This window comes from Triplophysa dalaica, chromosome 16 (assembly GCF_015846415.1).
Source record: "Triplophysa dalaica isolate WHDGS20190420 chromosome 16, ASM1584641v1, whole genome shotgun sequence".
Lineage (NCBI taxonomy): Eukaryota > Metazoa > Chordata > Actinopteri > Cypriniformes > Nemacheilidae > Triplophysa > Triplophysa dalaica.
The window spans coordinates 20,695,064-20,721,107 of NC_079557.1; the positions used below are offsets into that span (position 1 = coordinate 20,695,064).

A 26,044-nucleotide genomic window follows, 5' to 3' on the forward strand; every position below is an offset into this window, starting at 1 on the left:
CACTTTGCAATTATCTACAACAAAGAGCAGAGAGGCAGTGTTGCTATGCCGTGAAGCACAGGAGCCAGGATTCCAACCACAAAGAAAAACAATGAACAACTAGAAGTGATAGAAGAAGAGCTTATGACACCTAGAAACAATCAAAAGCCATGTGCTCACACCAATACTAGAGACTAAACCCCGACGCCAGGACCAAAACCCAACGCTTTTGAACAGAGAGAGTCAGAATCCAAACATCATGATCAAGAGTGTCACAATCCTGTCGCTAGAGACTAGAAAAGACCTCACAGAGGTGACAGGACAGTGACATTATTATGAGGAATACAGATTTAGTGCATCTCCATCTTCACGCCGACTCCGACCGGTTTCCTTTTCGTGATGTTATTAGAGTTGGCTTAATAGTGCCAGCGTGACTCTTCACTGCACTTCTGTCACCTGAAGAGAGAGATCTTAGTGTGCTATACTTCCAGAAAATGCTTTAACAAGACATAGAAGCCAAGACCACTTAATAATTCAAAGAACATATAGAGCTCCTGGGAAACATAGCACTTTTCTGCTTTGAGATGAGAAATTATTGGGAAAACAGTCACATACATTCCAACTAACATGAAAAGTAAATCTCAACAAAACATCATTTTTTCACAATCAAAGATGCTTTAAGGTGCTACGCAAAAGAAAACATCAGTTGAAACACTGTAATTATAAACTGAAATGTGCGGGGCGTGTAATTTTCCACAGAATATAAAAAATGATTTTGATCGGTGGAAAGGAACAATAATTCATCAGACCTGTAATTAGCAATATGTAAAATCAGCAAGAAATTCAGCAGTAATTAGGGTCAGATGTGTTTATCACTTGAGGCATGACTGAGATAATAACCACGCTCGCCCTATAATCATTCCTGGCTACTAATCAAGTGATTGACATTTCTAATAGTAAGTGTGGCTTTTCTTTTAGAAATATGAGTGTGTGTGGGCTGTCTTCAGTCGCTCATGCAGTCAATGTGTAAAGACCAGTGCATGCTGGGACAAGCTATGTGAAGTCCTTCTCTTTCCCCACGCTGTTTCTACAGGATTTTGATAGGTTTTCCCAAGATGAATTGATAAAGAATGTAGCATGTGCTCTGTGTTTTGGAGAAAAAAAGGGTTATGAATAGGGATACACGAAAGATTATCGGCCAATACTCATAACATTCAAAATGACCATTTATCGGTCGATACTGATATGGCCGAATCCTTATTCATATCACTTTTTTTCTCCAAAACATTTGATAATTCATAATAAAATTAAGGCTGACAAATTATTGCCAATAAATTGTTAATAATTTCCTTTGGTTGAACCACTTCAGCTGCACGCAGGTGTTAACCAATACGTAAACTACGCAAATGCGTAGGGCCCCGCAAGCTTGGGGCCCCCCTAGAGGCTACAGGCGGTAAAATCATTTGACGCTTGATTTAGACACTCAGATATATGCAATGAAGAGCACGTTTCAAAGCGGTGCTCAAAAACTAAATAAGGTAAAAGAAAGTAAATCTAATACTACTTGTACAAATATAACAAAACAACGCTATGAATATAAGCATGAAAAGAAGAAACTTGGACCTTTTTGTTTCTTATACTGTAGCTATTCTGTATTATTCTGAATAAAACAAAGGACACTTTTCTATCACAAAACGGAGAAGGTTTATTCTTATAACAAACTGTAGAGAATTTTGTGCTGTTATGTGGTTCAACGTAAATAAATCCAGTTTATATTTGTATGTACAGTATATATGTCTCATTAATTCCATGTACTCAATACTGCTGTGCAATTCATACAAAAAGTTTGTGTGGGGGGGCCTCAGGTCTTGAACTTGCTTAGGGTCCCAAAATGGTAAACACACCCCTGGCTGTTATGTATCGGCCAATATATCTGTTATCGGTTCAAGAATTATCAGTTATCCTTTTCTGTCAAAATTTACATATCGGTGCATCACTAGTTATGAAATCATCATAAACCTACAGTATAAATAATGTTAAAAACCATTTCTCATATTTATTGTAAGTAGAAAAAACTTTACACTCTAGGGGCCCTATTGTACACACGGTGCAATGCGGTGCATTGCTTAAATAGCAAATGCACTTGCGCTCATTTGTGCGCCCGTGGGCGTGCTGGTCTAAAAAAGAGGTGTTTACAGGCGCAGTGTTGGCGCGTTGCTATTTTGAGGAACTGAAAATATTTTTGTTTAAAAAAGAGAGCATTAGTAGAAAATACGCCTCTGGGCGGGTCCACAACACGCTTTCACTTCATATTTATTACACAGAGGGAAGCGCACAAACATGCCAAATATAAAAAATAAATGGATTTCAATGTGAAAGATTATTATTGTGTACATAAAGATAAAAATCCAGCTTGTCAATGAAGATGAACTACTCGTGCGCTTAAACCTCACGCACGACCAGATCCGTTTCCTCTCTGGAGAAGTGTCCGTAAAGATTCCGTGCAACTGGCTATTAAAGGGAATGAGAGATGAGACTCTGATTGGTTTACTGCACATTACACCCAAAAAACACCCGTTACTCAGTAAGAGAATCGGGACAGCCCGTTTAGACCATGCGCCCGAGCGCACGACCCGTTTTCCTGTCGTTTAACTAGCAACCCGTCGAGGTCACTTGCGTTTAGATCGTGAAAATAGGGGCCTAAAAATGAGAACATGCCATAATAATGTTACCTACCTTCTTTCTACACCTTTATTTGTTGCGCGAATGTAATGTCGAGAAAAAAATTGCCTGTTTTAGCCCTTGATTCTTTGTTTCTCCTATTGAAAGCTGCAATTTTTCTCAAGGGGGCGTGTCCCGACATGTTCACGTAGGAAAGTGACATTGTCATTGCATTCCCTCTATAATTAACTTTCACAAGTATTAGCACACCTCTCCTCAAGCAAGGTGTATCCTCCAAAACACATATTAAAGCTTAAGTTTACAACTGCAAACAAATGCTTGTTTTAAACCGTGGTCAAGAATGGACATTTTCTAGGTTTATTTAAACAAGCTTTTGGATTTGTCTAGGTTTTACCCAACCCTGGGTTTTGTTTTAAGGATATTTTTGGGAGAGGTGTGCTAATATTTGTGAAACTGACAAAAATGACCACGATTTGTCTGCTGTATGACAAATAAAATCTCAAGTTTGAGAACAAAATGGATACCAAACCTAGTTAGTGGCCTACTTAGACAGCATTTTAAAGGGATAGTTCACCCAAAAATGAAAATTCTGTCATAATTTACCTCTATTGTTCCAGACCTGTATACATTTCTTCTTTCTGTTAAACTCAAAGAAAGATATTTGGAAGAATGTTAGCAACTGACATTTCTAGGGCACCATTGACTAGCATTTAAATTGTTGTAAAAAGTGCCCTAGAACTGTTTTTCCTAAATTCTTTAAAATATTTTATTTTGTGTTCAACAAACAAATTCGTGTTCAATAATTCACAATTGTGCTCCAGAAATCCATTTAAAGCATCATGCTAAAGGCTATTTCAAACAGTAAACATAATTATCTCATATTTAAGCATAATGAAGCATAATAACATTGTAGATTATAAATACATTTAATTCATATATTACTATTCAATACCAAGAAGTTAAAATAAGACACTGATTCTATTATTCTTAGCGTGCTTAATGCATTATCGTTCACACAAGCAAATGTTTTGCAATCTCTTTAAAATCAATTGTGAGTCAAAACTCTCGCTCTCTTCTTGTAAGTATGGCACAATTTGTGTGGGTTGTGTGGGTTCACATTTGTAAGAAGACTCACAAAGTCTAAAAAGAGAACCTGAATGTTTGTTTGAATAAGTAAATAAATAAAATAGGTAGCTTACAGAAAAATTGCATCACGGTACAAAAAAGCCCCCAAAATGCAAGGTTGTCTCAAATGACAATAAATAAAAAGTTAAAAAGCTGCAGTCACTGTAGCTGCTAGTGAAAGATACTGTTGGGTTAAAGAGATAGAAGATGAGAAAGACAATGGGCTTCTACAACAGCGTTGGATGCTAATGACAGAGCCAGTGCACACTTGTGGTGACATGACTCCGTGTGCTCAGAAGCCGAGAGCTGGCACAAGCATGTGACACCCCTTTCTGTTAGAAGCACCACAGCCAAACTTAAACACAGCTGGATAACCTGTCTCCATGTGGCACAGAGTCAATATCACACAAACCACAAGCATCATTCTGCTATTCTAACTGTGAGGGAAAACACATGCTTCAAAGGGTTTTCCTCGCATAAAGGCAATGATACTTTTGTATTATTTGTTATGATTGATGAGAGTCAATTTGCTGTAGAAACAAATAAAACAAGAATAAGAAATATAGACAAATAATGTATTTATGTGCCTCACACACATACATTTAAATAACAAAAAAGTTTGTGTTTTTAAAACATTTCACAAACACACAATGATGCAAGATGATCTGTGAAAATGAGTGGAAACGCTGTATTATGCATGCCGGGTCGGTCGTTGGCCTTGTCATTCTGTAAAGAAAATCTGTGCCTGAACACATACGAAGGCCAAGGTTTAACTCAAAAGTGCTTTTTGTGCACCCTTTGCCAAAATATATTTATATATTATTGAGCGTATGTGAGCAATGTGTCTCCGCTGGTCGTAGTGGGGTAGTAAATATACTTCTCGCTGGCGAAATGTCGAAAAGCCACACAGTCATGTAGGCCGTCAACATTCGCAGCCAAAGAAATCTATACATATTTGTATTGATTCAGTTATTTCATAAAACTATGTTATATTGTTAAAGTGAGATGTTTGCACATTTCAAAAATGAAGTTGTGAGGTTTTGTCTTTTAAACCACTTTGAGGGCAGATTTAGCATAACAAATAAGAATGCGTTTAACTGTATGTCATGGTCGAGAAGACCAGCATTAAAAAGTTGATTCATAGTTCAACAGTTCTGTAGCTGTGTCCAGGTCATCACTGCTGACATCCTCTGTTCATGTTCTCACCCACGACATGTTCAGTCTGTTTCACTTGTGGGAGATATTTCACATTGAGTTTTAATTACATTTGATTTTCTACAGTGCAAATTATATTTGATCAAACATGCTGTTGTAGAGACATTCAAAAATAAAAATGATTGCATAATTCATTCATTGTCTTCTGCGGAACATAAAAGAAGATATTTTGGGAAATGTCAGTGGTTTTGGGTCCATACAATGTGTCATGATCCAGCCCGTGTTCTCCTGCTGTGTTACCTGTGTTTGCTACTTCCTGTCCCGTGTTTTGTAGTCCTTTGTTGTTGTTCTTGTCTGGAAGTTTTCCTTGTCAAGTGTATAGTTATAACCCTTGTGTGTCAGTTGTCTTTTGTCTGTTGTTGTTTCATGTCCCTGGAGATGTTTAACATTGTTCTGTTCATATTGATTTACTGGTTTCTTGTTATCTTTGGAGTTTACTTTTAAACTTTAACATGGATCCGATTCTCTCGGAAGTTGTTTGGTTATCAACATTCCTCAAAATGTCCCTTTTTGTGTTTTGCAGAAGGAAGGTCGTACATGTTTGAAATGACATCAGGGTATATAAACAAAATCAAATGAAACCTTCAGAAGGTGTGTATTAACGGACATTAACATCTAAAATTGTGTGTAAAACGAAAAGTGTGCTTATAAAGTCTACAAATAAAATAAAGAACTAGAGCATAAAATATGTGTTTGACCCCAACGTCCCTAAAAGGAAAAGCATAAGCAAAAATTAATTTAAAATGAATTAAAAATATATATAAAACAGTTGAAATATCTTTTCTATCTTGTTTTTATTATTGTCAACTGCAAGATTATCGAAAATCACAATTGTATTTGATGCAATACTCGTCTCAAATTAACTATAGTTTCATGAACTGTATAGTTCAAGACTAATATTGAAAGGTTATTATATATTTGTTCTTTTTTGACAAACATAGCCTGCTTTATTTTGGCAATGTATGTGACCTAAGAAATAACCTTATTACTTTTCCATCTGCTTCCCCTGCATACTCGATAAATCCAGCTTGTTTATCATACACCAGGGGTTTCCAAACGTTTGCAATATGCGGGTTGGCACAGTGGCTCCGGGGTTGGCACGTTTCCTCATAGCAAGAAGGTCCCCGGGCCGAGCCCCGGCTGGAACGGGAAGCATGTTATCCTTGTGTTTACTCCAGTTTCCTGCTAAAGACGTGCAGGTTTGGTTGATTGAGGATTCCAAACTTGTGCATGGAGCAGATTGTGTAGATTGACCAGTTCATGCCATGAGTATAGTCCGGCTGGATGCTCGAATGGTGTTAAGAACATTTTACTCATTAAAACTTTTTTTAAACTGTGGAATAACTCATATGTAAATACAGGAATTATTTCTGACCGAAACATGTTCAAGTAGTCAAAACTCTGTTATATAAAATAAAGTTCTGCCACTGCTTCATCCGTCCATTCAGTCCAGTGCCACCAGACATGTGGTTTATGTTCCTGTAGCTCAACTGGTTAAGCGTTGTTTAAACAGCTCAAGGGTCATGGGTTTGATTCCCAGTGAAACACATCTGACAAACTGTACACCTTCAACACACTTTAAGTCATTCAAAATGAAAGCATCTGCCAAATGTATAAATGTACAGCTAGGTTTTGAACGACACCTCTGACATAAATCTCAGAATTGTGAAGCACACAAACTGCTGATTCAGCTAAACTCTGCCGGAGACTTGCCGGCAATTATTGCTTATGTGTGGCATATGTTGTTTCTATTTTGACAAAGTCACAAAAATGCACCTACATTTTTGGGCACAGTGTTTTCCTTCATTAAGAGAGTAATTTTTTCTCCTCTCATTTTAGACGTACTGTTCAATACTAGCAAGCTACTGATTCTACATTTTTTCTCATTACTAATTTGTGTTCTTTTACATGTTGGCATTGGTAAGTTATAAAGTTTAGAGCGTATCCGTCTCTCTTTACATTTCTTTAATTATAGGGTAATATTTCATTTTTGAGCTTTAATGAAGTGACATCATTCAAAGAATATACAGTTTTTGTGTTAAATAAGTGAAATTCACTTAACAAATGCTATCTTTGGGACATACTAAGATTCTTTTGACTATTTTACAGTTTGACCATTTCTACAACATTTAACACATAAAATGAAACCTTCAAAAATATTCACAAAACCTTTGACTCTTCTGGCAAAATCAAACAATCACCCCAAAATTGTGCATTTATTAGACACTACATGAACACAGCATCCAGAGGTATAGATTCAGATAAATAAATGTCTATTGTTTTTCATACATGTAATGACTGTCTTACACCGTGTTAACACCGGACGTGACAGCGGATGTGACATAACAACCTGCTTGTTCTTAATGGGTTTGTGGCGCCGCGCCGCATCCAGTGTGGACAATATATGAAATGATAATGGGTTCCAATGCGTTTCTAATGTATTTTGTCGTGGTTCCAGTGTAGACACGGTGTTAGGGTGTTGCTCTTCCTCCTCGTGCTCGCGCCTCTCTTCCTCCTCATCTTACACCCCTTAAACATAACAAAACAGCAACAAAACCAGAAAAGAATTTAAGCGTTTTGTCTACAGAACAATGGGTCTGCAAAGGTTCACATCAGCATTTTGTGTCTCACAATTTCAATATCTTCACTTTACATATCACAACGGATTGAGCTTTAATCAACAGCTAACATAAACCTGTCATTAAACTGCATTAGCTTTAATAATTGATGATTATTTCTTTTATTACAAGGAAATACTTCTATTAGGATGTCACATGGGATATTATATAACTTTTTATTTTATATTTTAGGTGCTGCATTTCAACTATAATATAACATCTCAAAGTGCATAATCCATTATAGTCACAGTTGTTTTTAATAATACATTTTATAAATTTCTTGTTTGTGAAACAAAATCACACTAGTTGCACACTAACAGAACTTATTCTCATGTGAAGTCTACAAAACAATAGAAACAGTTATCAATATATCGATAACAATAACTAAATATTGCATCATTTATATCTCATGTATCATATTTGTCAAATGTTTGAACATATATCATCCACGCTTGGGTGGACAGGCAGAGTTTCTCATGAGATTCACACTGCAGAGGCTTTTCTGCCAGGAGGTGTATATAAATTCACAGGTCTGACACTGTTCCAGTGTGTCTTGAGTCATCAGCCTCTCTTCCAGGTTGGAGAAGCTGTCTGGCATCGCAGCATTAGCACACTTTGGATGAAGTGCAGTGGACAAGCACAGGTTTCGCAGCAGCGACATGTCTAAAAATTCAGCCTCTTCTTCTTAGATGTGGTTTATATGGTTTCTCCTCCAGAAACAATCCTTCAGACTTAGCCACTGAATAAGAGAAGCCTCTTCATCTCAAAACCCTGCCAGCCGAAGAGCAAATTACTGCACATTTAATTGTCATAAAATACAATGTTGAGAAACACTTAAAGCCTTTATGTATCATGCATTATAAAGGGATTAAGTCACCACGGAACAGATGTTGCGATTGACTTCTTTTCCGTATCGTGACGTACATGATAACGGCTTTTGAAATTAGAAAAATGTTTAGGGCGGGGCTTTATTTTGCCCTTTTGATCGGTTCGTTGTAAATTGGGCCTGGAGGGGAGGGCTAAAAATGCCGGGCAACATTTTCAGAATTGTTTATATTTGTATATTGTAAGTTTGGAAATACCTTCTTTTGGCCAAACGGCCTCTGAAATTAGAAAAAAATATACGGCGGGGCTTTATTTTGCCCTTCCCTTTTTGATTGGTTCGTTGTAAGTTGGACAGGCAGTATTGTCCTACCTCTTGTTTTGTTGCTGATGTCATGCGGTGAAGAGTTGTTGTTGAGAGGGGCAGAGGAGCTTCACGTTTTGATTAAAGATTACAAGTGCAAATGAATGAAAAAATTATAATGGTGTGCACGGATAAATAAGTTATGATAAATAAATAAATAATTCATGGTGATTTTAAAGGGTATGATGCATTATAATTGTTCCTAATGTGATGTTATACTTTAAATGATATTTATAACCAAATTAAAAATGCAAAGTGTAACAATGAACTGATAAGTGTTATAGTGTATTAACTGAGGTAACAATAATTCATAAGGCTTCACAATGCATTATAAGGTGAATTACAAGGCATAATTAATACATTAACACTGCTTTCATAATTCATTATACATATGCTTTAGTAAAGTGTTACCCAATGTTCTTGTGAAGCAAAATACAAAACAAAATGCATTTTGTAGAAACACATTTTCAAAACATCTCGGACATTTGGTTCCACAAATAGACGGTTTCAGCTCCAACCCCGATCAAACACAGCTGAAGCAGCTAATCAAGAGCTGTATCTGAGTTCTCTCACTTGTTCACTCATGCACTAAATAGTCCACTATATGGGGTAGAAGTGAATGAAAACGAGTGAACAATTTCAGAAACTTACGTTATATATCCTGTGTCTCACAGTCACTGACATTCTTCATCACACTACACCTGTAAAATGGTAAAGTTCATTTTTACATTATTTGTCACGTTTATTGTAGGCTATTAGTTCTTAATAAAGAGAACAAAACAAATTTTGGCCATATTTATTTACTATTACATTTATCATGTTTAATAAAATTTCTAAATATATTTAAAATAAAACACTGCTATATACAACATTTATTCAATCTGTTTATTCTCAAAAAGTAGAAAATAACCATCAACAAGAACAAACACAAGTGTATAAACGTACATTTGTGGCATTAAGGTCCCTCACCTCCAGCTGGTTGATTCGCATTGTCTCATGGCAAATATGAGTGAGTTCACTCGGATGCACACTCAAAATCAGAATGCATTGTGGGTAAAAAGAAGAACAAAAATGAAGGGAGCGAGTTGTTTATTCAGAAATCCGACAACGCTACAAAATGGCGGACACCCGATATAGTGCACTATATAGAAGATAGGAGGCAAATTCAGACACAGCTAATGGGTAGTTACATAACAATTTAGTTTACTTCGGTCTGGTAAGTTGCTTGTGATATAACAGTTTCTATGATCGAGATCGAGTTGTGTGGTTTCCCCTCCCACCGTTTGCAATCGTGTTCTGGTTTTCCCGGTCTGTTCATGTGCTGCCATTTAAACAGCAACCCACCGGTGCTCCAGATGGCCAGTCAGCCCCTGGTTCTTATACTGGTAACCCCATATAATACTGACTACACATAATTGTAACTTTCTTGCTTATATAATTTACTTCTTATATTTACATTTTACATTTATTCATTTGGCAGATGCCTCTATCCAAAGAGACTTACAAGTAGGAGAGCATATAAACATTTTGTCAACACGGTAAAAAGTACTGTTAGTTTACAAGGCCATGCTACTTGGAGGATTAAAGCTGGAGTAAAAAAAAGACACCAGACACAGAATAGGGATGTTTTGAGCTGTTTTTTCAAAGTTTGGAAGGATGCTGCAGTTCCAGTGGAGGCTGGCAGTTCAATCAACCACATGGATTGGTGGTTCTTTTGCTTGTTGATGTAATGTTTTCAGAATCATGCCAATTTATTGGCTAATTGTGCCAGCAATGTCCCCTGAGGTGACGAAAGGGGATGACCTTCCTCAACCTTTCCTTGGATTTCTCCACAAAGAAAGCCTTGAAGCAGAACTGAGGAAAATGCCCGCATCTCATTACCACCTACTTGCATAACTGAGATGTTCACTTTCATAGATTCAGTTAACCCTGCATCAGTACCTGATGTTATCGAGACAGTTTAGCATAATGCCACGCTACGAAGTACTGCCAGTTATCGGCTAGTAAAATACATTGATAATAAACCTCCTGCTCAAATGCCAGCGGAGCCAACAGAAGACCTAACAGTCTGTGGAATAAACCCATTTAGACTTTGCCCAGCTTTAAAAAGATGCAGACAGATTCCGCCTCAAACTAAGGAGGACCGAATATCAATGACGAATTGCTGTGAATTTAACAAAACCAGTCATTCATTGAGGTAGTTCAAAACGTGCATACCCTGGAGCCTTGGGGGTCAGACCTAGTCTGAAAGGAATAACCCCCAAAATAGCAAGCATACTTGAGGAATTTCCTTTTCTGGACGATTGGCATGTAAAGACAGCCAAGCGGTGTCTGTCAAACTTTCTTCTATGGGTGCTTGCTTCAGAAGGTGGAGTATCTCCTGCCTCAAGACTAGAGCCACATGGGGGGGGGGTTGGCTGTGTTAAAGGCTATAGCCATACTCGATGTTTCTACGGACCCAGTGAGACACATTTGACAGAAGTCGCCATGCACCATAAAATAAAGAATGACCCTCAGACCCTCACACCACACAGCGAGCATAGACTCTATGAGCCCTATGAGGGATCAGCTGACAAAAAGTTGATTTGGAGTGCAGCACTTATTCACGTCAGCAGTGACAGCATTGGTAAAAGCTTTTCCTGAGAAGTTTAAGAAAGGGCTTCCCATGGATGTCCATGACTTTGGTCAGCCATTGACCAAGCAACAGCATGAGGCATGTGCTTGTTGATGTGTCGGGTCAGTTGCCCGGTCAACCTTTATGACTGCCTTAGCCATTATCCATGTCATTCACACAAACACAGAGTCGCCAAATAGGACATGCTGACCAACTCTGATGCCATTCTGCAAGGGCTAGACGTCAGAGTGCGACCTCATTTGATGGGTGGGCCGTAGAAATAGAGACATGATTAACCATTTACACACCACTGCTTTACAATGTTGGAAATGGCGTGGACATACAAACAGATCTTCCTGAAGAGCAGAAATGTGAAGAGTGATGGGCTGAACTTGTGTTTATTATCAGATTTTATGGCTCAGAGGCCAGTGCTGGCTATCACACAAACAATTTTCGTGCAGAGATTCAGACGGGTCTGATGCTGGTCAGTTAAATGACCTGGTGCAGAAATAGAAACGCTGTGAGGGCCAGTGCTGGTCTCACCCAGCCTCAGATGGTGTCGGCTATGCGTGTTACCTTTTCATTTAAAATTCACTTTCAGATGCGCTCACCTGGGAATTCCATTAGCAGAAATGTCTCCAGAGGAATACTGGAAACACCAAGGCAACTCATAACACGCCGAACATGTCAGACCACTGTGTCTTTATTTAAATGAAAATAGTTCTGTGTAACAGACACACCCACTTTGGAGGGAAATTGAAAAACAGAGAAACAATTTAGAAGGTTAGCAGCATCAGGGGACTGCTTTGTAACATTTTAGCAAAGGTACTGCGGAAAAATGTTGAAGTCATAATTGGACTGACCGCAACCTCAGCTCCTGGCAGAAAGTTTGAGGCAGAGAAATTCTTTGTAAAGAGCCGTGGGCTCTCTTATTGTAGATGTGCTGTATGCTTTCCTGGGAAAGCTTTGGAACAGACTCTTTAAATTTTTCATCAGATACCTTAAAAGAGTGCTTAATGGGCTCTTGGCGGTTAACAACGCAACCATTAACAGACCTGCACGTAACACACACACACAGCTTTTAACACAAAAAGCCTTCGTCCAACACACTTTTGTTGGTTCGTTCCAGTGTGACATGTCCTTTATCCTAGTTAGTCCGAGGTTTCTGGTTTTTAAGAACAGAAAAAAAATTGCAAGAGGGCCATTCAAGAGCATAAAATATACAGTATGTACTCTTCATTGTCTAGGTGTTTATGCAACTTTTTAATCATCTGCAATTTTGCACCCATAACTCCAGTCTTCTTATTTGTATTTGATTATATTGTCTTCACACAACGGGCTGTGTTAATATTGAACTATAAATGCTGATGATACTTGAACATGGTGATCCCACATATTCACGTGAAAGCAAGCTGTTCTGTTTTTTAGCTTTGGGACACTGGAGAAGCCGAATGTGTTCTTGTTTAAAAATGAGAGTCGGGCTAAATATGTTGACCCTCCTCACACTGTTCTTCTGCTTTCTCATAGAGCTGCAGACGACTGAAAGATGAAGCTTGCTGCGTTCATGCTCCTTCTCATCAATTCAGCGGCATCCATCAATCTTAAATACATCTCGAAGAGGAACTCAGGTATGGGAGGCAGTTTTGGTCACTTACAGCATCATTTCTGACCGAGAACCGAGTTGGATGAACTGTGAGCGAGTTGTGTTATTGCTGTGGTTGTTCTTTGGTTAAAACTCGTGAAATGATGGCAATGTGGAATGCAGTACGCTGTAGATTCGCTTCACCATAAAATCGACCACAGAGAAGATACCCAGCTTCTGATTCAGTTAATAAAAAAGTGATGAAGTGGATTTTGATGAAATTGTGGTGCACATTTTCTTTGAGGGAAAAGCTCAGGCTATTCCAGTCTTTTTCCACATCCATTGTGTGTGTTTGTGTGTGGGTGCGGGTGTGCGCTGAGCAATTATGTTATCAGCACCAAACGGGCATTTATGTGGGCGGTAAAAAACATAGAGGCAATCTCCACCGTCAGTTTCTCACCCAGCAAGAGATTTCAGAGTTTGGCATGTATGTTTTACTGTGGCACCAAATAAACAGATATGCTTCCTGTTTTGTTTTTAATATCCACAATTAACTGTGAGATACTGTACTTGGTGTCGCAATCTGGGCTGGAAATGTATAGTTCTGCTGCATGAAATATTAGCAGTAACATACGTTGGTCACTGTCATCGTTTAATAGTCATCACTTCAAACCTGTATGAAAGCATTACTGGAATGTGAACAGGTGCCGGTTTTTGTTTCCAATGTTGTGATTTGTTGGACTGATTTGTCTCAATAGGAATAGAGACATCTTTATTTCAGAAAATAAAAGGAGATTACCACAGTCGCAATGTATTGCAATTCACTTAGATGCTTCATTTAATTTAATTAAGTGAGTAATAATGTACATGTGCTTTTTTATTGTGCGTTCCAATTAATAGCAATCAAACTGCAGTTGGTTTGTTTTGATTTCAGCCATAATAACTCAAAAATTACAGCTAACTAACAAAACAACACCATAAAAACACCATAACACAATAAAAAAGCATTGTCTCATTTTGGAAACAAACTCTTCATTTAGATTTTTTCCAGATCGTTACAAGGTTTATTTAACAGTCCAGAAGGTCAGTAACAATGGCTCAGCTGTTATTGAACTGCTTGTGTACATTTTTTTGCGATAACCTGAAGTCACAGATTAAGTATCAAGGCTTCCAACATTTCAGCTTTTACACACATTGCGTTGAAGTGTCAACACACATATGGACATACATTAAAAAGCCAAATTCAGAACACATTACATACATCCTAAGTGATATACAACGGCTCGATGACTATGAAAAAATAAAAAGAGCCACACGATTTTGCTGTGTAGAGAGCTACAGTCTGAATTCTGAGTGGTCTTCTTCACATCACATGGCTGTGCAGATGCTCAAGTGTTTTTGCTGTGGGCATTGTTACATGGTTTGGGGGGTTGACTGACGTCAAAAAGCCACCCGTGCAATAACTTGATGGTTTCTTAAATTATAGCTTGAGTCTGTCCTCAACCTCAAGTGTGTGGGATTTCACCTGTTTTGTTGTTCATCAGGTGTGAAGTGACAGCACATCTCTTCTCAACAAACTCACATTTCACGTCTTTTCTGTGCGCATATTCATTATATTAAATGTTGGCTCTGCATTGAGATGAAAATAGTTCACACGGGTCATTAGAAGAGAGAAAGAAGCACGGCTCACATTTTCCATACGGTTTTAGACACAAATTTGAATCTGGTCTTGGAGATGTTTTTTATATAAAGTAAGCATCAATCTTACATCATTTTCCTCAGTCAAAGTATAAAGCTACAGTTTTGAAATCTGTTAAGGACTGTTTAGCATCTGAAGTTTAAGTTGAACCTTTACCAGCTGGAGTGTCCTTGAAAGTGAGTACAACTCATACAATAAGGTGTTGCAAATTCAGCCTGGCTTGACGTCTTTGCCTAAAGTCATCCTTTGCTTAAAAAAAGAATGTTATTTCTCTGCGTTATGTGAGACAGCCTTATACACATAAGAATTGTGGGATAGTGGCCAAAAGGGATGTCTGGAGGGGATATTGGCACAGTGTTGATTGTGAATGGCCATACAGGTTTGAGTAAAGCATCAGAATAGGCAGGGCATGGCACAAACTGCACAAAACACAACGTGATGAAGTCATTCATTTAAATGATTTCACCAAACCATTTCTTAAATTATTTTCACAACTGACCTCCAGTTTCTACTCCAAGCACAACAATGAAAATGCATACAAAATCTTTAATACATTTTAATATGTGACCCTGGACAAAAAAAAAAGTTTTATGGGATTCATTTTTACATAATCTGAAAGCTGAATAACTAACATTTGTTATTGATGTATGAGTTGTTAAAATAGGAAAATATCTGGCTGAGATACAACCGTTTAAAATCCTGGAAAATATTGTGAAAATGTCCTTTGAAGTTGTTAATCTGGGGTACTGTGGCAAGCCATCCACTCACACTTTTTTATAAAGTTTTTATATATTAAAGGTAGAAAATTTATAAAATATGTTCATGTAACATGATCTTTTCTTAATATTCTAATGATTTTGGGCATAAAAGAAAAATCTATAATTTTGACCCATACAATGTATTTTTGTCTTTAACAAAAAATGTTCCTGTGCTACTTAAGACTGGTTTTGTGATCCAGGGTCACATATATGAATAAAGATGTCAGTCTTATAGGGCAGAACTCACTTTTGGCCACTACTGTAAGAAACAAAACAAGTTGTCCCTTAAAGGGATAGCTTCTCCCAAAAATGTTTATTCTGTCATGGACTACCATATTAGAAAAATAAACTATAGTAGTCAATAGTGCCCCAGAACGGTTTGGTTTCCAACATTCTTCAAAAATTATTTTATCTTCAACAGAAAAATTAAATGTATAAAAATGTATACAGACTCCCATTTCCAATTCATCAAATTTTGTAGGACAAGAAACACATACAGTTGGTGGAAGGTTCTTCAGTACAGAATGTACTCAAATTGACTTGGACGTTTACATGAGGGAGGTCTCCATCTGTATTTAAGCTCATTTGAATCAGCGCTTCATCTCAGCCTTCATGCGTCAATCATCTTCACAAAGCTTGAGGACGTTTGATATATTTACAGTCATAAGGGTGAATTTCGGCGTGCAGCTGAAGTCAGTACAGATCTGACAAGATTAGGTACATAGGTTAAAAACAAGGTTTAAAGCCGTTTTATAAGCTCGAAAAACATGAAACAGATGGGAGTTGGAGTTAGAGAAGCTTGAAGAAACATTTCAATATTGACCAAATAAACTGCAAGTAAATTAGCTGATTCTTCCTTCCCTTGCTGCACACTGGACCTGTTATAAGAGCTCACAAAACTAGGACAAACACTTTCTTCCTCCAGGCCATCACTTTTGTCAACACTTCTCTTCACATGCATTCACAACACAACACAACACACCTTCTTCATTTGCCTTGACACTTTTTTGTCACTACATAATTCTCATTGTCTTTAATATTAATCTGATTTGTAGGAAACAGAAATAATGAGGATTAAGAACAGTTGGTGTGCAAGGGCGTGTTTACCATTTTGGGGGCTCTATATGAGGCCCTCCACAGAAACATTTTTGTTTGAATTGCACAGCAGTATTGAGTAAATGGAATTAATGAGACATATATCCATACAAATATAAACTGGATTTATTTTACGTTGAATAGGGATGCACCGATACCAGTATCGGTATCGGCCCAATACCAAGCTCATGTACTCATACTCATAATGACACACCGATACAAATGCCCAATACCTCACGTGACATACATAGAGCCCTATGATTTCCACAATGCGGAAAACGCGGACGAAATCAAGGAATCCAGGCATAAAAACAGAATTTGCTGTACAACAAAGAAAGGCACAGAATCTGATGTATTGTTTCCTAACAAGAAATGACCGCTGATCCAATAACAGCTAACCGCTAAAGCTTGTGAAGCTTTCAGAGCCAGCGTTTCACTGCACGTGGACACGAACACATATACAAACACCATTTGCGGCGTCCCGTCAAAATAAATGTCCGGTAATACACTTACATTTTACCACACCACCACCCCTTGAATTTTTATAATTCGACCACAAAGTATATTGTTTACTTTAGCAAACTGATGTGAATGTGCTAGTAAAACTGTGCTACTTATGATAAAATTTTTTTAACTTAATTAAAAAATAGTACTTACATTTAAGTAGACCTAAAAACTAAATAAAAAAAATAACCAGTAATATACTGGTTCATTAACAAAATTGTACATTATGCACGCATCAGTTATAGGTATCGGTATCGGCGAGTTCCAGAAAGAAAATATCAAAATTTCTAAAATGCTATCGGTGCATCCCTAATGTTGAACTACATAACAGCACAAAATTCTCTACAGTTTGTTATAAGAATAAACCTTCTTGGTTCTGTTATAAAAAAGTGTCCTTTGTTTTATTCAGAATAATACAGAATGCTTTTAGCTACAGTATAAGAAACTAAAAGGTCCAAGTTTCTTCTTTTCGTGCTTATTTTCATAGCGTTGTTTTGTTATATTTGTACAAGTAGTATTCGATTTATTTTCTTTTGCTTTCTTTCGTTTTTGAGCACCGCTTTGATACGTTTGCTTCATTGCTTATATCTAGTGTCTAAATCAAGCGTCAAAGGATTTTACCGCCTCTAGCCACTAAGGGGCCCCCAAGCTTGCGGGGCCCTACGCATTTACTAGGTTTGCGTGGTGGTTACAACACTACTGTTGGTGTGTCCTGAGAGTCTATATTTATATGATGACATATATATTATTGTGATATATGTTATTTTGTATATTCAATAGGAGTGCCTTCAACTGAATGATCAAACATACTGTAGGCGATGTGTTTTATAGAATCTTAATCAGACAATGAGATTGATGCACATGCAACGCACTGAAGTAAACCTGCGCATAGAAGTAAAAACCAACCAAACATCCAAAACCAAAACTTATACCAGCCCTGTTTTCAAAAAAAAATTGTCCTAATACAAGTTTTTGTTAGATGTGAATTATTAATGTGCAGCAGTACAGCTTTTAAAGGCTCGGAGAGACCTTCTGAGATCTGCGCAGTGCTTTGATGAAAGCAGCAGTGTTTTTTAATGTAACGTCACCCTTTGACCCGAGAATGGCATGCTGTGGGTAAGTGTGTGCATTATGACGTCCAGATTGTCACACACAGCGAGAGCGTGTGAATAACTGACCCATTTGAGCCCAGTGTAATGTGTGTGGACAGCCAAGCCCCGAGGACGTTTCTATATGAGGATGTCCATTAATTGCTGTCTTAATGTTCTGCTTGAAGAGACTGACCTTACTCAGCACTTCATCATGTGACACGTCAATGAGAGACACCGCCAGCATTTGACACTTTTCATTTGAAAACCTCATTAATACAGAATTAGCTTTTCATTTCTTAACACTTCACACATTTGTGAAATAATTGCCTAAAGACTTGACGATTCAGCAGTTAAGTAATCACCAGCTGACTGATTTTCATTTCAGCAAGCACCGTTCTTTAATTTCCACTTTTTTATCAATTACGCCATTTCTTGCCTGGATCTCACAAAACAGGTCCGGGTTACATTTGACAATTCAATTTTGCCAAAATTTGGAATAGGGTTGGATTTTTTTACTTTTTTTATTTAGCAGATTTTCTTTTCAGTAATGCATATGTTTATTTTTTGTAATTTATAGTTATTTACAACTAACGTTCTATATAAGAGTATTATAAAATATTATTAATTGCACAATGCAAAACATTTTATGGTCCTTAAAGTAAGACTCAATTTACTTCATTGAAAAATATCATATATTATCACTGTTGACAGGTGCTGTGAAACCTTCTAGATTAACAATAATAATAATGATACTAATAGTTAACACAGCGATTCAGCAAAGACTCTTTATCAAAGGTAATTGTCGGGTTTCTACAACACACTTGGGGGATGTTCGTGTGTGTGTGTGTGTGAATTGGTCCCCATGGCAACAGCATCTTGAAGCAATCACAAATTGGTCTCTAAAACATGAGAGCAGTCCATTAGCTTATTCCCATCTTCTTCGCTGGCATTTTCCACTCTGTTCGGTGTCTGAATAATGGAACAAATATGAAATGATTACATTGCATTATCAATGCAGAAGAATATTTTCAATCTGTGGTTAATTATGAACGACAATCAACGTGTGTGGTCAGCAGTCTGATAACAGACCGTGTTCATAAATAACACAGATGAGCATTGTTAACAAGCTAGCAAACAAGTGAGTGTCTGATAGTTTGGCTATTCGACACTGCAATATGTTTCACATACAATTTCCTCTTCCAATGTGAAAGGAGTGATGGCTAGAAAATGATGTTTACTGATAACAATGAAAAGATGTCTAAAGCATTGCATTAAAAACAATGCCTAGCTTATACAAAAATCTGCAAGTTTGACATGTAGATTTACAAGATCAACAAGCAAGAAAGGAAAGAAATACACATAAAGAAATGCAAAGAACGTTTCAAAACGGATTATTTATGTACTTGCTCAAAAAGGATTTTTGGTTTATTTTAAACAAACAAAAAAACCCTGAAAAGATCCAAGAAATACATGAAATTCAAAAACGATATGCTGTATAGTGAGATGTATAAAGTATCATATCAGGTAGCATTGATCAGTGATACTGACTTTTTCCCAAGAGAAAGCAATTTTTAGACACTCTCTTGTTTCTCAATGATGCATAAAGTGCCAGCGTCAACATAAATGTGTGCTATTTGTCTATAATTTATGGACCGTTCGTTGGAAATCCACTTAAAAAGTAATATCTGCTTTGTGCTGATGTGTAATCTTTCCATGTGGCAAATGATCACCAGGAGTGATTTCCAGCTCTCTTAAAGCACTGATGTTTACCCTAATTTGCTGTCTTTCTTCCCCTGGAATACTGCATCCCAAATTAAGCCCACAGAACACAGACAGCGGCCCAACTGTCTAATGCTTGTAATTAAGCCGTTCACTGATCTTGCTAAATCCTGTGCTATGTTATTACGCTGAATGCGTGAAGGCGTGAATTATGTCATTTCCAGAGTTCACAAAGATCTCTTTTAAATGACTAATTTGGACGCAGTTGTGCGATATGTATATTTACCTGTGGATTACACGTCATAAATGCAGGTCCACTTGCATTGTCCACATCACCTACTGCTTGGTGGATTTGATGATTTTCAGGACGTAACACAATTTTGACAAAAAAAACTTTCATCAGAATGCATAATGTAACTTCACCCTATAGACAGTTTCATCTTAACAACATAAACAAACGTTACTGTGCAGGCGCACTTTTGTGACCTCCAGCTGAAGTTCCGGTACACAAATAATAGAGTTCCTGTAAATTATAAACTTGTCTCTCCAATATTTTGAATTTAGAATGCGATGCCAAGCTCAACCACTAGATGTCAATGTCCCATACGGTTTCTTTAAATGCGACAAACTACAGGACCCATTCAACAATTTTTTTGTTTAATAAAATAAATATACAACAAAATTCAACAAATCGTTTATTTAATACAATTATTATACAGTAAAGTAATAATACAAATAAATATTAGCATAAATAAAATAAGTAGTTATAAGATATTAGACACTAGCCAAACACAAACAGGAAGATAACTGGGGCTCAGACGCACGTCCGATGAAACTGTGGATATAGTAGTTTTAATTAGGCAAATTGAATATGAATTGAATATTACTGTTTATGTTGTTTGCGTACTTGTTGTCTGATCAGCCTAACTATTCTCATCGATCTGCGTATAAATAACACGCTGTTGCAATATTGTGTAATACGTACGCCAAAGATCAATTGTGTGTGTATATATGATATGCCAATGTTTGCGTGCACCTTGATAGAGAGAAGCCTTTTTGAAATGTACCTGAAGAGGAAACACTGAAATAATTCAAATAATAAAGTTAGGTTTTTAAGTTATCAGGAAAAATTGCCGTTTAATTTTCACACACACTAAAATTGGCGTATCATATGCATGCAAAAATAGGCGTATTGTATTCACACACAATTGAACTGTGGCATACCTATTACAGAATATTGCAACAGCGTGTGTTATTTTTACGCAGTAGATGAGAATGAGTTCATTCAGCACTGTTGTGCTGTGACTTTTTAACCTTTACAAACAATGCCTTGATTTTTCTGACCTCATATTTATAGTTTATAGGTTCAGTTTTTGTTTAGTTTAGACAGCACTTCATTATTCACACATACACAGGCAGTAATCTATTAAAGATGTAATTACATTCTGTAATGTGCTTTAGGGCGTGAGCTATTGATCATGTATTTGGTACAATGCATTTTGATTTGGAATAGCAGTTTAAGAATAAGCCAATGCAAACCACTCATGTCTGGAGAACACCACAAGACTTTTATAATCTTAACAGATTTTTTTAAACTACACATCATACACTTAAAGACTTTTTGAAAGTTTCAGATAGAAACACACTAACTGAAAAAATCTGCAGACTGGCGCAGACTTTCTGCAACAAGTCCATACTGAAAATCTGAGAAGTCTTTGAAGCGTATTTAGCCTTAAGACAAGTCCATGCCTGTGGTGGGTTTGGTCCTTTGGGTTTGAGTTGGGCAAAATAATTTGTTTAAGGTGACGTTCATAAAATGAGAAAATCTAATGCATTCTTTGAGAAAGCTTTTGAGAAAGTCCTTCTTGAATTAAGGTTACTGATTAAACTAGGGTGTAATAAAGTGTCCTTGAATTCTAAGAGCATTGTTTGTACCTTGTTTGCATGCTGATGTTATTGTTAAACGCTCTAATTACACTTTCTTGCCCTGCAGGGGAAACCATTTCTGAAAAAAATTGAAAAGTAAAAAAGATTTTTTTTACGGATAAAGGCTTGTCAATTGATATTACAAGAGCACTTTTTGACCTTATCATTTGGTAATGTATGTTTTATTAAACACAATAGATGCTTGTTTTGGTCTTGATTGAGTTCATTCTGTCAGAGAAGGGAGTGTAAAGCACTTTCGGGGTTTCAGACAGGTCTGTTTGTCGGGCGACGGGATGATTATAATGCCCATCACCGCCTCTCAGCTGTGTAATGAAGCTTTAACATAAGGACGGGTTCGGTAAGACAGCTGGAAAGTGGTCGGCATACGCGTACGTGAATTAAAGTAGCGCTCGCAGGTGAAAGTGTTGAAACAGCAAGAGAGCTGATTTTTGAATGCATCTTTTATGTAAAGAATGAACTTAGCCACTTTTCACTTTTTGCGTCACAGTGTAGAGAGGGTGAAGGACTTGAAGAGGCAAATGGTTTATTTTTGCAGATCTCATTGTCTTGTTGAAATGCACGTCTGGCTTAAATGAAGAAAGCTGTTTATTTTTAAGGAGCTCTTTGGAAATTTCAATTCCCTGGCGACACCAGCTGTGCTGCCTTGTGTAGCACTTCATGTTATTGTTCACATTGTGTTCCTGCTCGAAGTGCATCTCAATGAATATATCACAGCCTTCAAACTTAAAGGGATAGTTCGCCCAAAAACGATGCTTGTGTAACTTCATACCTGTGCAAATTACTTTGTTTTGCTGAAAGATATTTGGAAGAATGTTAGCTATTTTTGATTCTGTGACATCATTGTTCGCCATAGTAGGAAAATTAAGTTGTAGTCAAAGGTGCCCCAGAACGGTTTGTGTTCCTAAATTCTTCAAAATATACAAAATATACAATATGTATTCCCTTCTATGGCAGTGGATGATGTCACAGAACTGAAAATGGCTAACATTCCAAATACATACCAAATATCTTAATTTGTGTTTAACAGAACAAATAAAAGTATACAGGTTAGAAACAACCTGAGGTTGAGTAAATAATGACAGATTTTTTTCTTTTTGGGTGAACTATCCCTTTAACACAACCCTAACCTTTAAAACCCGAGGAAAATAATCATCTATAAAAACCGAATCATAGTCCTAAACCATCCCCGGATAGTCCCGAAGCCAACCCTCGCTGTAACCCTGTGGTTTTTGAAGCACACAATAAGTGTTCCTATTGTTTGCCGAAAAGCTGTAACGTCGCATCGCCCAGCGTGTCGCATATTGCTCATCGTTAATGCTGGTGGAAAACCATTAGACAGTTTTTCTTCCGCAAGGCTTTCATGCTTGAGGAGTCATTCATCAGACATGGCCTGGTGCACTGAGGCTTGAGGATCTGTGAACATCTGTAGCCGCTATCCCTTCTGCTGATCGACCTCGCGTACCTCCCCTCGGCTCCGACCGACGCTCCTCGAGGAACCGGGCCTCGTTGCACTCCCTTGACTCCCAAACCCCTGAAGTCGTGGGTTCTCAGACACGAGCTCCTCTTCACACGCGGAGTCGGCGTAGCGCCGGAGGGCACCGTGGATTTCAAACGGAGGTGTTATTCATGGGATCTGACAGCAATCGCTTATAGTTCCCATAGAAACCGTCCGGTGTCTACGGGAATGATCGCGGTGACTCATCTGCTGGAAGAAAAGGAGAAAACAAGGCCCAATTGTTTCAAGGGGGCGGCACCGATTAGCAGATATCTGAAAGCGAGTTAATGTTCACCTTTACTCTGGTTTCAGAGAGATTCAAGGATGTCTTTAAAGACCGTGCCGCATTTAGGCAGGCATTACCGCACCGCTGTCGGATTCCTTAGAAAGTGTTTAACCAAGAGGAAATAATTTGTCTTCCAGCTGAACAAGCTGGCGGATAATTCAGGTTTTGTTTTCTTCCCTCTCCTGTTTTGTAGTTCTGTTCAGGAACGAGCGAGAGAGAGAGATTACAGGCCAGACAAAGAGCTCCTTCTGTGGCACAGATCGTAACATGCCAGAAGATGCTCTGTGGAAGAGGCCACGGATAGAGAGGCTTTTTGTCTTCCGGCTCTCCTGAATCCCCCAGCCATTTTCCGACTGTCTTAATAAATAGCGGTAATGTGATTTTAGTGGAAGTACAAGCACTTAAAGACGGGGGTGCGCACTGTTCTTTAACAGAAAGTGATGAAAACTAGGGCAAAATAAAGAAGAGTTTGCTATTAGTGGGATGGCGGGCTATGGCAGGGACGAGCGCCGATGCTGCCAAACCCAGCAGTTTGTATCACGCCTCCAGAGATGTTCAATAGCACATGGATAATTGCTAATTAATCCGTCAGGTACTGCAGACTGCGTGTGCCAGACGCTTTTTTTAATCGAAGAGAGACGCCATATTTCTGCCCAATAAGAGAGGAGGTCAGATCTGGCCGGGGGTCACGTAGCTGAGACGCTTTGAAACGTGACGCTATGTGAAGAACCTGCTTGTGTGTCTTCTGTTGTTTATTTTTTCAGTCTGACAGGAACAAATCGTCTCTGAGTAAAGATGAAATGTTTGGGGTTTAAAGCAAGGTTACAAAATTGCGGTTGCAGCAATGCACTTTACAATCTAATGCCAGAATTATGAAACTTGTATTTATTCTTTTGAAGTTTACTTTTAGAACTTTGGAAAGAGACAGAGTTACGACACAGAATGGAATGAGGAAGTCACTTGTGTCATGGAGTGACCAATAGTTCGAAAGGCTGCACTGATGACCATTTACTGCTGTGAAATAAAGGCATGTTTAAACATTTTAACAAGTTTACTTACATATCTTATATTTATAGATCTTATATTCTTATTACTCCCCAGACAAAATGCTGCTATAAATTTAGTCAATGCAGTATTCAGTGTTCCCCATGTGTTAATATATTAAGCAAAATTAATGCAAATAAAGTTGCTGTTGTCTGTCCCTCTAAAATCCATTTAAATAGGTTGACAGCAAGGATTTGTTTGGAAATATTAAGCGCTCCGTGAACCACGTGACCACATAGCGGCGAAATAAAAGTGTGTTTTTCAACAGCTCTGCATCACAATAGCCTGACACCGTTGCTGTTTCAGCATACTGTGACAGTTTAAACAGTACGTTCTCTATAGTATGTGTGGTAGTACTACAGTAGAAATAGATGGTCATGTGACCTGTATGCTCTTTGACCTATGACTTCTTGACAACATCCTACGTAGGCATTGATAAAAAACATAATTTAGTCACTGTTGAATTTGATGACTTTGCTCAGCTCCTAAGGCACAGAAATCTCTGTGGAAGCAGTAGAGTAGACCATCCGGATACTTTTTTTTTACTTTTATTTGCATACTGAGGTTTCGGACATACTATCCGTGCGCCTCTGACAATCAACTCCAAAGTCAAAATTTATGACTTGCGACTCGACAAAATCAGAGAAGACTTGCGACTTGACTTGGACACCAATGACTCGTGACTTGACTTAGACTTAAACACTATGAATCAGCAAGTATGGAAGCATATTAAAATGTATATTTAAATACACAATTGCACTGTCATTTTACATACTGCATTGCAATTTTGCGTATTGGATTTCAAATTGAAAATAGCTACTAATATGCTTCCATGCAAGTCTTTATATATTTAAAATACAAACATCAACACATCGGAGTTGAGATCACGGTCGGCTGTTCTCTGGAGCGGATCACACAGGTAAGAGTGTGTTTGGCAATGTGCCAGAGAAAGCCTCGCCTATTGTGACGTGGGCGCTTGTCATTTTTCAAAACTGTTCAGTGTTTTATGAAACATGACATTTAGAAGCCCATTTTGTGATGATATCCCCATTTAAAAAAACAGCATATGTTGGGTTAGGTATGTTTGGATGCTGGTTTAACCAGCTGAGGACCAGCACAAACCAGCATCAAAACATACCAAACCAGCATATGCTGTTTTTATCAACAGGGCAGTTATTAGTACGGCAGAAAATGCTTTCTTACTTTCTCTACCCTTACAAAAATGATGTTCAAATATGTCAGTCAATGCATTATTTAACATGATAATTACTCCCTAAATAAATACCCTGACATTGCGTATCCCCCTTCATGTTTTGCAATAACATTATATATTTTGTTTTATGATGTATACTTAAATTTTATTGGAAAGTTAATATATAATTTATAACAACAAATAATTAAATTT

The 26,044-nt window shown here is 37.7% G+C and overlaps 1 protein-coding gene across 1 annotated transcript in view; it reads left to right on the top strand.

Moving 5' to 3' along the window:
• il1rapl2 (interleukin 1 receptor accessory protein-like 2) overlaps positions 1 to 26,044 on the top strand; it is a 155,056-nt gene that overhangs the window by 4,417 nt on the left and 124,595 nt on the right. Inside the window, 1 exon segment of the mRNA XM_056769842.1 lies at positions 12,947 to 13,047. Coding sequence (XP_056625820.1) covers positions 12,966 to 13,047 — 82 coding nt within the window. The 5' untranslated portion in view covers positions 12,947 to 12,965.